We start from the raw sequence: 15,000 nt of genomic DNA on the forward strand, positions 1-15,000 counted from the left end.
TTCTGGTTGAAAAAAAGAGATGAAGAAGTAAAATACAACACTTTGTCATCAGTTTCTGATTTATTAAATTGTATAACAGTGCAAAATGTTGCTCATATATAGTGGTCTTTCTTGCACTATTTAGAAAAAAGATATAAAAATAACTAAAAACTTGTTGAAAAATAAACAAGTGATTCAATTCTTAATAAAAATTTCTACACATAGAAGTAATCATCAACTTAAAGTGCCCTCTTTGGGGATTGTAATAGAGATCCATCTGGATTCATCAACTTAATCCTAAACATTTCTTCACAAAAAATGAAATATTTAACATCAATATTTATGGAACATGTCCACAAAAAATCGAGCTGTCAACACTGAATATTGCATTGTTGTATTTATTTTCACAGTTTATGAACTTACATTCATACTTTGTTGAAGTATTATTCAATAAATATATTTATTTTCAATTTTTGCTATTTTTAGAATATTTTTGAAAAATCTCACGTACCCCTTGGCGTACCTTCAAGTACCCGCATTTGAAAACCCCTGTAATAGAACATTTGTCTAATACAGGGGTGCCCATTACGTCGATGGCGAGCTACCAGTCGACCGCGGGGGGTGTGTCAGTCCATCTCCAGCCAGGCTTTTAAAAAAAATAGACCTAAAAATGAGTGATCATCAATCTTCACCAAGACGTCACTTAAATGACATTCACGGTACCGGAGGGTCTTGTGAGATGACGCTGGCTGCTGCAAGATCATTATTATGAAAATATGACCGAGAGGAAGGCGAGAAACACTTTTTATTTCAACAGACTCTCGCGCCGTACCTTCCGTCAAAACTCTAAAGGCCGCTGGCACATTTCCTATCTTCACAATAAAAGCCCTGCTTCATGCTGCCTGCGCTAACTAAATACAGAGTCTCGGAAAACTGGCGTGCACAAGCGATCCCTCAGAAAGCTGGCGTGCACATCACTTGTGCACGCCAACTTTCTGAGACTCTTATTTTGTTAGCGCAGGCAGCATGAAGCAGGGCTTTTATCGTGAAGATAGGAAATGTGCAGTCGGCCTTTAGAGTTTTGACGGAAGGGACGGCGCGAAAGTCTGTTGAAATAAAAAGTGTTTCTCGCCTTCCTCTCTGTCATTTTTTCATAATAATGAACTGGCAGCAGCCAGCGTCATCTCACAAGACCCTCGGGTGCCGTGAATGTCAATCAAACAAGCTACGGAATTTGCCGCCAATGTTTTTCTTGTAAAGTGTATAGAAGCTGGATGAATTAGATGCCAAAAACCAACCACTTTCATGTGGTATTGTACAGAAAGGACAACTTTTTTTCTCCTCCATTTGAAAATGTGGGCGTTATCATCATTACTGTCTGATTCCAATCAATGCAAGTCATCAGAATCAGGTAATACACCAACTTATATTCTTGTCTTGGTGAAAGAAAGACATCTATATGTGTTACACATGCTTGTATTATCATTAAACACATTTAACTTGTTTACAAAAATGTCTCTTTCATAAATAAATAAATATAAATGATATATATAAATGAGGTAGATCCCCTCGAGTTGGTCAATTGAAAAGTAGCTCGCCTGCAGAAAAAGTGTGGGCACCCCTGGTCTAATACTTCTACAATTTAGTAATGCCAACATGTCTTCCACAGCATTATAACCACACCCCACAAGGGGGCGCCACAAATGTCATTTATACTTTTAGTTTATACATGACTGTAAAATATTTTGATCTGAGATTGTAGCTCTTCACTCATTGATTTTGTTGGTGACAAAACTTTTATTTTTTATTTTATTTGAGTTTCTCTTGAAGTAAGATCACGAGCATCACACACGTCAATTACAGCACAAAATTGAATAAACCGATGAAGAGGCAGAAAGTCAGCTTGTGGGCTGATAAAGTCATGAGTGTCACAATCTCTTCATCTTTCTTCCATGCAGGTTGCTGGGGCTCTATCAGCCGTCGTTATTCTTTTCATTACCCTCTGGATCGGAGCTCTCTTTGAAGAACTGCCCAAGGTGAAAATATAAATCAATATTTGTTCTTTACTAGAAAACTTCCCAACTGAAACCATAACCACATGTCAGGCGCGGCAGCATGTCACATGACACGCTGTTGTAACACGTGGCTTGGCATTGTCTTGCTGAAATAAGCAGGGGCGTCCATGATAACGTTTTTTGGATGACAACATATATTGCTCCAAAACCTGTATGGACCATTCAGCATTAGTGGTGCCTTCACAGATGTGTAAGTTCCCCATGCCTTGGGCACTAATGCACCCCCATACCATCACAGATGCTGGCTTTCGAACTTTGCGCCTATAACAATCCGGATGGTTATTTTCCTCTTTGTTCCGGAGGACACCACGTCCACAGTTTCCAAATATAATTTGAAATGTGGGCTCGTCAGACCACAGAACACTTTTCCACTTTGCATCAGTCCATCATAGATTATCTCGTGCCCAGTGAAGACGGCGGTGTTCCTGGGTGTTGTTGATAAATGGCTTTCGCTTTGCATAGTAGAGTTTTAACTTGCACTTACAGATGTAGCGACCAACTGTAGTTACTGACAGTGGTTTTCTGAAGTGTTCCTGAGCCCATGTGGTGATATCCTTTACACCCTGATGTCGGTTTTTGATGCAGTACCACCTGAGGGATCAAAATTCCGTAATATCATCGCTTACGTGCAGTGATTTCTCCAGATTCTCTGAACCTTTTGATGATTTTACGGACCGTAGATGGTAAAATCCATAAATTCCTTGCAATAGCTTGTTGAGAAATGTTCTAAAACTGTTCGACAATTTGCTTACAAATTGGTGACCCTCACCACATCCCAGTTATTGAATTACTTAGCATTTCATGGAAGCTGCTTTTATACCCAATCATGGCACCCACCTGTTCCCAATTAGCCTGCACACCTGTGGGATGTTCCAAATAAGTTTTTGATGAGCATTCCTCAACTTTATCAGTATTTATTACCACCTTTCCCAACCTCTTCGTCACGTGTTGCAGGCATCAAATTCTAAAGTTAATGATTATTTGCAAACAAAAAGGACGCGTGCGCGTGACTTCTCGGGTTGTAGCGGAAATATTAGCCCAGCAACGATCAAAGCTAAAAGTCGTCTCTTTTCATCGCATAATTACACAGTAATTTTGGACATCTGTGTTGTTGAATATTTTGCAATTTTTTCAATTAATAATGGAGACTATAAATAAGAATGCTGTTGGTAGAAAGCGGTGGATTGCAGCTGCCTTTAGCACCAAGACACAGCCGGTGTTTCTTTGTTGTGAAGCTTTAACACAGAGCGGTCAAGCGAGCATGTTTTTCTACGTCAACCAGCAAGTTTTTGGATGGGAAAATTGTGATATTAAGTCAGCTCTTACCGGAGACTTCAGTGGATTATGGGACCCCCTCCTGTAGCTGTCAAAAAGGCAGCTGTGATCTTAGCTCCTCCATTGGCTTCTGAGACACTGGCGTTCACCGCAGCCATCCGACTTTCAGGTATGACTTTAGAATCTCACTAAAACACTATTAAAACAATAAGCAGAGAAGGGATTTTCCAGAATTATCCTAGTAAATGTGTCTAATTACATCTGAAACGCTACCACTGCCGCCCCCCGGAGCAGTCGTTTTCTTTTTTTTTTTTTTTTGTGCATCACTCTAACTTTCCTCATCCACGAATCTTTCATTCTCGCTCAAGTTAAAGGGGAAATTGTCGCTTTTTCGGTCCGAATAGCCATGATTGTAAACAATGTTCAGATGTGAGGAGCTCCACAACCCGTGACGTCACGCGCACATCGTCTGCTACTTCCGGTACAGGCAAGGCTTTTTTATTAGCGACCAAAAGTTGCAAACTTTATCGTCGATGTTCTTTGCTAAATCCTTTCAGCAAAAATATGGCAATATCGCGAAATGATCAAGTATGACACATAGAATGGACCTGCTATCCCCGTTTAAATAAGAACATCTCATTTCAGTAGGCCTTGAAGAGGATTGTGACTTGCATGAAGATATTTTGACTAGAATTCATAAATATATACTTGGTGTGATTATGAGTTTTTCCAGTGAAATCATAACTGCCGATGAAAACCTGGTCGTCATACCGTTCTCAAGGAGAGACGAACACTTTTCCACACAGGTGTTTGACCCGCAACCTTTTGTTTCAGAGGCAGACACTCAACACAAAACATGAGTCACATACTTATGCATTTTTTGTGTGGATGTACACTGTAGAGTACACAAAATAAAGTACACGGCGTCACGCTTCATTATTTCACCCTCAGTTTGTGCAGCTGGATGGATATTGAGGACAATGAAAGGGTTTTTCTTTTCATGCAGGCAGTTCTGGCTGCCATCATCTACGTGAACCTGCACGGTATGATGAAGCAGTTCCTGGACATACCTGCTTTGTGGGCGACCAACAAACTAGACATGGTGAGTACAACCAAGATGATGTGGAACAGCAAACTTGAGGGCGGACACAGCAGCTTAAGAAAAAAAGAAAAAAAAAGTCACGTTATGTCATACTTGCCAACCCTGTCCGATTTTCCGGGAGACTCCCGAAATTCAGCGCCTCTCCCGAAAACCTTCCGGGACAAATTTTCTCCCGAAAATCTCCCGAAATTCAGGCAGAGCTAGAGGCCACGCCCCCTCCAGCTCCATGCAGACCTGAGTGAGGACAGCCTGTTTTCACGTCCGCTTTCCCACAATATACACAGAGTGCCTGCCCAATGATGTTATATAACTGTAGAATGATCGAGGGCGAGTTCTTGGTTTCTTATGTGGGTTTATTGTTAGGCAGTTTCATTAACGTCCTCCCAGCGCGGTAAAACAACACACAACAACAGCAGTCACGTTTTTGTCTGCCGTAAAGCAGTACGTCTGCCGTAAACAGCAATGCTGTGACACTCTTAAACAGGACAATACTGCCATCTACTGCACATGCATATGGTTAGAAAAATAGTGCAGTTTCATTAACGTCCTCCCAACGCGGTAACAACACACAACAACAGCAGTCACGTTTTCGTCTGCCGTAAAGCAGTTCGTCTGCCGTAAACAGCAATGTTGTGACACTCTTAAACAGGACAATACTGCCATCTACTGTACATGCATATGGTTAGAAAAATAGTGCAGTTTCATTAACGTCCTCCCAGCGCCGTAACAACACACAACAACAGCAGTCACGTTTTTGTCTGCCGTAAAGCATTTCGTCTGCCGTAAACAGCAATGTTGTGACACTCTTAAACAGGACAATACTGCCATCTACTGTACATGCATATGGTTAGAAAAATAGTGCAGTTTCATTAACGTCCTCCCAGCGCCGTAACAACACACAACAACAGCAGTCACGTTTTTGTCTGCCGTAAAGCAGTTTGTCTGCCGTAAACAGCAATGTTGTGACACTCTTAAACAGGACAATACTGCCATCTACTGCACATGCATATGGTTAGAAAAATAGTGCAGTTTCATTAACGTCCTCCCAACGCGGTAACGACACACAACAGCAGTCACGTTTTTGTCTGCCGTAAAGCAGTTCGTCTGCCGTAAACAGCAATGTTGTGACACTCTTAAACAGGACAATACTGCCATCTACTGTACATGCATATGGTTAGAAAAATAGTGCCGTTTCATTAACGTCCTCCCAGCGCGGTAACAACACACAACAACAGCAGTCACGTTTTTTGTGTGCCGTAAAGCAGTTCGTCTGCCGTAAACAGCAATGCTGTGACACTCTTAAACAGGACAATACTGGCATCTACTGTACATGCATATGGTTAGAAAAATAGTGCAGTTTCATTAACCTCCTCCCAGCGCGGTAACAACACACAACAACAGCAGTCACGTTTTTGTCTGCCGTAAAGCAGTTTGTCTGCCGTAAACAGCAATGTTGTGACACTCTTAAACAGGACAATACTGCCATCTACTGCACATGCATATGGTTAGAAAAATAGTGCAGTTTCATTAACGTCCTCCCAACGCGGTAACAACAGCAGTCACGTTTTCGTCTGCCGTAAAGCAGTTCGTCTGCCGTAAACAGCAATGTTGTGACACTCTTAAACAGGACAATACTGCCATCTACTGTACATGCATATGGTTAGAAAAATAGTGCAGTTTCATTAACGTCCTCCCAGCGCCGTAACAACACACAACAACAGCAGTCACGTTTTTGTCTGCCGTAAACAGCAATGTCGTGACACTCTTAAACAGGACAATACTGCCATCTACTGTACATGCATATGGTTAGAAAACTTGTGAAGTGAAGTGAATTATATTTATATAGCGCTTTTTCTCTAGTGACTCAAAGCGCTTTACATAGTGAAACCCAATATCTAAGTTACATTTTAAGCAGTGTGGGTGGCACTGGGAGCAGGTGGGTAAAGTGTCTTGCCCAAGGACACAACGGCAGTGACTAGGAAAATAGGACTCTTCAGCACAAAACATTTGCTGTCTTTCGTCCAGTACTGACTCTATTGTACATTATAACAGGTGTTTTTCAACACATACCCCAAATTAAAATGGCCATTCCACACGTTAAAAAAATATATATTTATAAAAATTATGTAAAATGTATAGTTCATTGTATTTATAAATATTATTTTATATTATTGGGTGTCTTAAAAGAATGCAATTGTGTGGAACTAGCTAATCTCAATCAATCAATCAATCAATCAATGTTTATTTATATAGCCCCAAATCACAAATGTCTCAAAGGACTGCACAAATCATTACGACTACAACATCCTCGGAAGAACCCACAAAAGGGCAAGGAAAACTCACACCCAGTGGGCAGGGAGAATTCACATCCAGTGGGACGCCAGTGACAATGCTGACTATGAGAAACCTTGGAGAGGACCTCAGATGTGGGCAACCCCCCCCCCCCCTCTAGGGGACCGAAAGCAATGGATGTCGAGCGGGTCTAACATGATACTGTGAAAGTTCAACCCATAATCCATCCATGGTGACAGAAAATAGAACAAGGATGGACAATTCAACCCTTAACTCAACAATGAGTAGATTAGTGTTATGTGTGTCTATATGTGTAAATAAATGAACACTGAAATTCAAGTATTTATTTTATTTATATATATATATAGCTAGAATTGACTAAAAGTCAAGTATTTCTTAACCACGCCCCCAACCCTTGGATGTTTGGGGCATCCTCCATTGTGAGCTGTTTATTTCCCAAGAACAGACGAGAGTTGTGGCAACGCGTGGTATCCGACAAACGCTGGCCGAGACGAACGTCGTCCTGCTGGAGCAACCGCCCTACACTCCCCACGTAGTTCCGTGTGATTGTTAAGACCTGGACCGGATCAGGATGGCTGTGATGCTGGAGTTGTGGATCTGGCAAAGAAGGCTGGGAGTTACAGTTCAACTCCCTCATAGAAAACTTACAACTGCAGTCCTGGAACTTATCCGACACACTTTGTAGATTCTCTGAGTTGATTCTCAGTGTGCCACACTTTGGAAAAACCTGGTCCCATTTAAGTCTTTCATTTTAGGTGATCTGGGTCAGCACTTTCATCCTCACCGTGCTGTTCAACCCTGACCTGGGACTGGCCGCCGCCATCGGCTTCTCGATGCTTACGGTCATCTTCAGGACACAGCTGTAGGAAAACACTTCCATTATTCAGCAGACGTTACTACAGTGTACTACAATACTATCTCAGGACTACAATGTATACAAACATAGTCCAGAATTGCTGTGTTTTTTCTGTTGTTTTCTAGACCCAAGTACTCAGCACTAGGTCAGGTTCCAGACACAGATATCTACAGGCCTTTGGAGGACTATGGTCAGGTAGGACTTGAGGATTATGTTATGCAGTATTTCAACAATGCCGTAAAGTACTTTTGTTACTAAATGTTTGTCGTTTGAAAATATCTAAATGCTGCACTACTTCAGCGCTACTTTTTATGTTAACTTTCTTGTTCTATTGTTTCTGTACCACACATCAATCTATCAATCAATCAATGTTTATTTATACAGCCCTAAATCACAAGTGTCTCAAAGGGCTGCACAAGCCACAACGACATCCTCTGTTTAGATCCCACATCAGGGCAAGGAAAAACTCAACCCAGTGGGATGACAATGAGAAACCTTGGAGAGGACCGCAGATGTGGGAGTCGAGTGGGTCTAGCATAATAGTGTGAAAGTCCAGTTCATAGTAGATCTAATATTAGTGTGAGAGTCCAGTCCATAGTGGATCCAACATAATAATGAGAGTCCAGTCCATAGTAGATCTAATATTAGTGTGAGAGTCCAGTCCATAGTGGATCCAACATAATAGTGAGAGTCCAGTCCATAGTGGATCTAATATTAGTGTGAGAGTCCAGTCCATAGTGGATCCCACATAATGGTGAGAGTCCAGTCCGTAGTGGATCTAATATTAGTGTGAGAGTCCAGTTCATAGTAGATCCAACATAATAGTGAGAGTCCAGTCCATAGTGGATCTAACATAATAGTGTGAGAGTCCAGTCCATAGTGGATCCAACATAATAGTGAGAGTCCAGTCCATAGTGGATCTAATAATAGTGTGAGAGTCCAGTCCATAGTGGATCCAACATAATAGTGAGAGTCCAGTCCATAGCGGATCTAATAATAGTGTGAGAGTCCAGTCCATAGTGGATCTAACATAATAGTGTGGGAGTCCAGTCCATAGTGGATCTAATAATAGTGTGAAAGTCCAGTCCATAGTGGATCTAACATAATAGTGAGAGTCCAGTCCATAGTGGATCTAACATAATAGTGTGAGAGTCCAGTCCATAGTGGATCCAACATAATAGTGAGAGTCCAGTCCGTAGTGGATCTAATATTAGTGTGAGAGTCCAGTCCATAGTGGATCCAACATAATAGTGAGAGTCCAGTCCATAGTAGATCTAATATTAGTGTGAGAGTCCAGTCCATAGTGGATCTAACATAATAGTGTGAGAGTCCAGTCCATAGTGGATCCAACATAATAGTGAGAGTCCAGTCCATAGTGGATCCAACATAATAGTGAGAGTCCAGTCCATAGTGGATCCAACATAATAGTGAGAGTCCAGTCCATAGTGGATCCAACATAATAGTGTGAAAGTCCAGTCCATAGTGGATCTAATAATAGTGTGAAAGTCCAGTTCATAGAATATCTAATATTAGTGTGAGAGTCCAGTCCATAGTGGATCCAACATAATAGTGAGAGTCCAGTCCATAGTGGATCTAATAATAGTGTGAGAGTCCAGTCCATAGTGGATCTAACATAATAGTGAGAGTCCAGTCCTTAGTGGATCCAACATAATAGTGAGAGTCCAGTCCATAGTGGATCCAACATAATAGTGAGAGTCCAGTCCATAGTGGATCCAACATAATAGTGAGAGTCCAGTCCATAGTGGATCTAATAATAGTGTGAGAGTCCAGTCCATAGTGGATCTAACATAATAGTGAGAGTCCAGTCCATAGTGGATCTAATAATAGTGTGAGAGTCCAGTCCATAGTGGATCTAACATAATAGTGTGAGAGTCCAGTCCATTGTGACTCTAATAATAGTGTGAGAGTCCAGTTCATAGTGGATCTAATAAAAGTGTGAGAGTCCAGTCCATAGTGGATCTAATAATAGTGTGAGAGTCCAGTCCATAGTGGATCTAACATAATAGTGAGAGTCCAGTCAATAGTGGATCTAATAATAGTGTGAGAGTCCAGTCCATAGTGGATCTAATAATAGTGTGATAGTCCAGTACATAGTGGATCTAACATAATAGTGAGAGTACAGTCCATAGTGGATCTAATAATAGTGTGAGAGTCCAGTCCATAGTGGATCCAACATAATAGTGAGAGTCCAGTCCATAGTGGATCTGATAATAGTCTGAGAGTCCAGTCCATAGTGGATCTAACATAATAGTGTGAGAGTCCAGTCCATAGTGGATCTAAAATAATAGTGAGAGTCCAGTCCATAGTGGATCTAATAATCGTGTGAGAGTCCAGTCCATAGTGGATCCAACATAATAGTGAGAGTCCAGTCCATAGTGGATCCAACATAATAGTGAGAGTCCAGTCCATAGTGGATCCAACATAATAGTGAGAGTCCAGTCCGTAGTGGATCTAACATAATAGTGAGAGTCCAGTCCATAGTGACTCTAATAATAGTGTGAGAGTCCAGTCCATAGTGGATCCAACATAATAGTGAAAATCCAGTCCATAGTGGAGACAGGTCAGCAGCACAGAGATGTTCCCAATCGATGCACAGGTGAGCGGTCCACTCCGGGTCCCGACTCTGGACAGCCAGCACTTTATCCATGGCCACCGGACCTTAATGTGATGAATATTTAATAGACCACAATGGGAACAAGCCTTTTGGCTTTTTGTGCCATCCATTTGCCTTTTTAAAGCATTACATGGATTCAATTTTTTAAGATGTCAATAAACCTTCTCAATCAATCTGTCAGGTTCAAACATTCATGACATCTATTGAATGAGACAAGAAGCAAGGAATTAAACAGAGACAGAATTTTAAATTTGACTCAATTGAGGAGAGCGCGTCTGGGCTGTAGTCTTGTACAGTCTCCATCACACTCTGGTGAAAGAATGTATGCCTCCTCTTTTATTTGGACTTTCCCTGATTACATGGCAACAGCTGTTTCTAAGGAACGGGGGTCGTAAACAGCCACCGCCTTTGATTAAAACAGTTCAAAAGAAAAGGTCGTAAAACAGTTCAAAGAAGAGGTCGTAAAACAGTTCACAAAAAAAGTCGGCTGCAGGGGAGTCTGGTCCTGCTTCCTCTCCGCTTTTGTAGTTCTTGGGTCAAGACAATATCTTTCTGTTGATTACAATACATGAAAGAAACAGAATACCTTCATGTGGCTTCCCCATCCTACACAGCTTTTGTCTTCTCGCCGGGAACTCACGAAAACAGAAAGTTTTGTGATAACTTAGATAAAATTATTCTGACACAATCAATAACATGTGGCACACTGCAAAAACTGAAATCTAAGTAAGATGAAATATCTCAAATAAGGGTGATATTTGCTTATTTTCTGTCTGATAAGATAATTATTCTCACTAAGCAGATTTTATGTTAGAGTCTTTTACTTGTTTTAAGTGTTTAGGTCCTAAATGATCTCAGTAAGATACTACAGCTTGTTTCCGACATTTTATGACCTATTTTGAGTAAAATATGCTTGAAACTATTTTTGTCCAAGTGTCCAAAACACACCCAGCAATGGTGCACAGGAAGGCCGGGAAGAAGAGGGGGAAAAGGCGGCCAAAATGTTCAAAAGTCCCAATTGTGTCCTAAATACCTCCCCAGGATTCCAGTCCCACGAGTCCCGCCGCTGGCCACACAAGTCCTGGGATACAAAAAATGTCCAAAACGCACCTAGCAAAGTCCCACGGGAAGTAGGGGGGAAAAATTTAAAAAAGTCGGCAAAAGTCCCCCAAAATGTTCTAAATACCTACCCAGGTTCGAGTCCCAACCGGGTTCGAGTTTGAGTTTGAGTGCACACTCAAACCCAGGTGGGACTTTTGAACATTTCCCCGACTTTTCTCACTTTTGTCCCCACTTTCCCGTGGGACTTTGCTGGGCGCGTTTTGGACATTTTGGGCATCCCGGCCGGCGGCGGAACTTGTGGGACTCGAACCTGTGTAGGTATTTTGAACATTGTTGGGACTTTTGCTGACTTTTCCAACTTTCATCCCCCCTGCCCATGGGACTCGGCTGGGTGTGTTAGGAACATTTAGGGCATCCCGGGACTTGCGCGGCCATACATAAGATATAATGTTAGAGTGTTTTACTTGTTTTAAGTGTTTAGGTCCTAAATGATCTCAGTAAGATATTACAGCTTGTAGCTGAGATTTGATGACCTATATTGAGTAAAACATGCTTGAAACGAGAATATCAAATGTTGCAAAGCTGTGTCATCAACACTCACAAGTATAAAACTACTTTTTAAAGTAAGAATTTATTTTTTCAAGAATGTAAAACAAAATCATGACTTTGACACAATTGTTTCTCATATTAAAACAGATGACAGCCAAATAGACTTTGCCGTTTTATTTTCAATGAAACAATAGAAAGTACGTACTCGTATACTGTAGTAGTACACTTGTTATTAGTGAGAATATACTTATTTTAAGGTATTTTTGGGTTCATTGAAGTTAGCTAATTTTACTTGTTTTGAAAAGTCTTGACAAGCCACATTTTCTTGTTCTATTGGCAGATAATTTTGCTTAGTTCAAGTAAAATACCCCTCATTTTTGTATTTTTTTTTTCTTGTTTTTGAACACGGACTTTTTGCAGTGTATATGATGACTTTTTGAGAATTAATATTTTAAATGAGCTGCTTTAGACAGTCTTTGAGAGGTTACACCTTTGGATCAGATACTATTACTAAGTTTTTATTAGGGATTTTTTTTTCCACAAGAATTTCCTATTATTGGAAGGTCTGCACTGTCAGTGTTTTTTGTAGTTAATATTGTACTGTATTTTAATTATTATTGTCTGATTTTAGGTGAAAGAGATTCCTGGTATTTTGATTTTCCGTTCGTCTGCAACGCTGTACTTTGCAAATGCCGAGATGTATCAAGATGCTCTGGGAGAGAAGGTGAACACACTCACACACACTAATAGAGCACTGTCCCTCAAAAATACTACAAACCCCGTTTCCATATGAGTTGGGAAATTGTGTTAGATGTAAATATAAACAGAATACAATGATTTGCAAATCCTTTTCAACCCATATTCAGTTGAATATGCTACAAAGACAACATATTTGATGTTCAAACTGATATTGATTTTTTTTTGCAAATAATAATTAACTTAGAATTTCATGGCTGCAACATGTGCCAAAGTAGTTGGGAAAGGGCATGTTCACCACTGTGTTACATCACCTTTTCTTTTAACAACACTCTATAAACGTTTGGGAACTGAGGAAACTAATTGTTGAAGCTTTGAAAGTGGAATTTTTTCCCATTCTTGTTTTATGTAGAGCTTCAGTCCTTCAACAGTCCGGGGTCTCCGCTGTCGTATTTTACGTTTCATAAAGCGCCACACATTTTCGATGGTAAACAGGTCTGGACTGCAGGCGGGCCAGGAAAGTACCCGCACTCTTTTTTTTACGAAGCCACGCTGTTGTAACATTTGTCTTGCTGAAATAAGCAGGGGCGTCCATGATAACGTTGCTTGGATGACAACATATGTTGTTCCAAAACCTGTATGGACCTTTCAGCATTAATGGTGTCTTCACGGATGTGTAAGTTACCCATGCCTTGGGCACTAATGCACCACCATACCATCACAGATGCTGGCTTTTCAACTTTGCGTTGATAACAGTCTGGATGGTTCGTTTCCCCTTTGGTCCGGATGATACAATGTCAAATATTTCTAAAAATAATTTGAAATGTGGACTCGTCAGACCACGGAGCACTTTTCCACTTTGCATCAGTCCATCTTAGATGATCTCGGGCCCAGAGAAGCCGGCGGCGTTTCTGGATGTTGTTGATAAATGGCTTTCGCTTTGCATGGTTGAGCTTTAACTTGCACTTACAGATGTAGCGACAAACTGTATTTTGTGACAGTGGTTTTCTGAAGCGTTCCTGAGCCCAGGTGGTGATATCCTTTACAGATTGATGTCGGTTTTTGATTCAGTGCCGTCTGAGTGTTGGTATTTTACAAACAGAAAGTTACAGGAATGTACACATGATCCCATGTTTACATCTCATTGTGCCACATGTGAATGTTTTAGTGGGAACTAAATGCGATATCTGAAAGGGGTACACATAGCTCGGTTGGTAGAGTGGCTGTGCCAGCAACATGAGGGTTGCAGGTTCGATTCCCGCTTGTGCCATCCTAGTTACTGCCGTTGTGTCCTTGGGCAAGACACTTTACCCACCTGCTCCCAGTGCCACCCACACTGCTTTAAATGTAACTTAGATATTGGGTTTCACCATGTAAAGCGCTTTGAGTCACTTGAGAAAAGCGCTATATAAATATAATTCACTTCACTTCACTAACACAATTTCCCAACTCATATGGGAACGGGGTTTGTAATTTCTGCCAAATTGTTTTAGGAATATATCAGTGAGACTAGAGACTATTTTAATTGTGTTTGTCTTAGTCCGGCGTTGATATCACCAAAATCCTGTCGGCAAAGAAAAAACTTGAGGCCAAAAGGCTGAAGCATGAGAAGAAACGAGCCAAAAATGCTGCCAAAAATGGAGAAACGGTATTTATATAATATATAAATGTCATCTATTCCTACATTTCAAGCCTTTTAGGATGTAGAGCAGTTTCTGTTGTTAGCCAAAGCACCAAACTAATTGACTTGATAGAGTTGTGTGCAACAGGAGGAAGCTGAGATGGAGAAGTATGTGGCCAACATTCAGGTGGAGGCTGAGCGGGATCCCACACTGCCCAGAGCCATCATCCTGGACCTCAGTCCTGTCAACTTCTTGGACACTATGGGGGTCAAGACCTTGCGTGCGGTAGGAAGTTACACATTTATATACATATGTAAATATACACCAAAATCTTACACATTTATATACATATGTAAATATACACCAAAATCTTACACATTTATAAACATATGTAAATATACACCAAAATCTTACACATTTATATACATATGTAAATATACACCAAAATCTTACACATTTATATACATATGTAAATATACACCAAAATTATCAGGTCAAATGACCGAGTATGAAGTGCTGATTTTTCACCTAAAAGTCTGTAAGTAGCTTTGAAATAAGATTTCCTCAAATATGTCAATTTTATCAACTAGTGTGTTTATATAGTAACGGAAATGTTTATAATTAGTGGATGTTGTTGACCTCTATGAGTATATTGGTGTTTTCAATTTTATTTTTACATATATTTACTTGTCTTTTTTTATTTATATTTTATACTTTTCAAATATTGTTCTATTGTGTTTTGTATAAAAACTAAAAGTACTAAAAAATGTACATAACAAATCATTTTTATAATCAGTACTTTAGTCTGATAAACATTAGTTTATTTAATTCATCTT

At 40.4% G+C, this 15,000-nt stretch overlaps 1 protein-coding gene across 5 annotated transcripts in view; it reads left to right on the forward strand.

Annotated features, from left to right (window-relative positions):
* LOC133555250 (solute carrier family 26 member 6) overlaps window positions 1–15,000 on the forward strand; it is a 61,353-nt gene that overhangs the window by 41,681 nt on the left and 4,672 nt on the right. For 4 of the 5 annotated variants that reach the window (XM_061904860.1, XM_061904861.1, XM_061904862.1 and 1 more), the window contains 7 exons: window positions 1,938–2,015; window positions 4,336–4,431; window positions 7,500–7,606; window positions 7,726–7,795; window positions 12,478–12,570; window positions 14,083–14,190; window positions 14,297–14,449. In XM_061904860.1, coding sequence (XP_061760844.1) covers window positions 1,938–2,015; window positions 4,336–4,431; window positions 7,500–7,606; window positions 7,726–7,795; window positions 12,478–12,570; window positions 14,083–14,190; window positions 14,297–14,449 — 705 coding nt within the window. The remainder of the gene's footprint in view (window positions 1–1,937; window positions 2,016–4,335; window positions 4,432–7,499; window positions 7,607–7,725; window positions 7,796–12,477; window positions 12,571–14,082; window positions 14,191–14,296; window positions 14,450–15,000) is intronic. The other variant, XM_061904866.1, reaches the window with a different exon arrangement.

Source organism: Nerophis ophidion, linkage group LG06 (assembly GCF_033978795.1).
Source record: "Nerophis ophidion isolate RoL-2023_Sa linkage group LG06, RoL_Noph_v1.0, whole genome shotgun sequence".
Classification (NCBI taxonomy): Eukaryota; Metazoa; Chordata; class Actinopteri; order Syngnathiformes; family Syngnathidae; genus Nerophis; species Nerophis ophidion.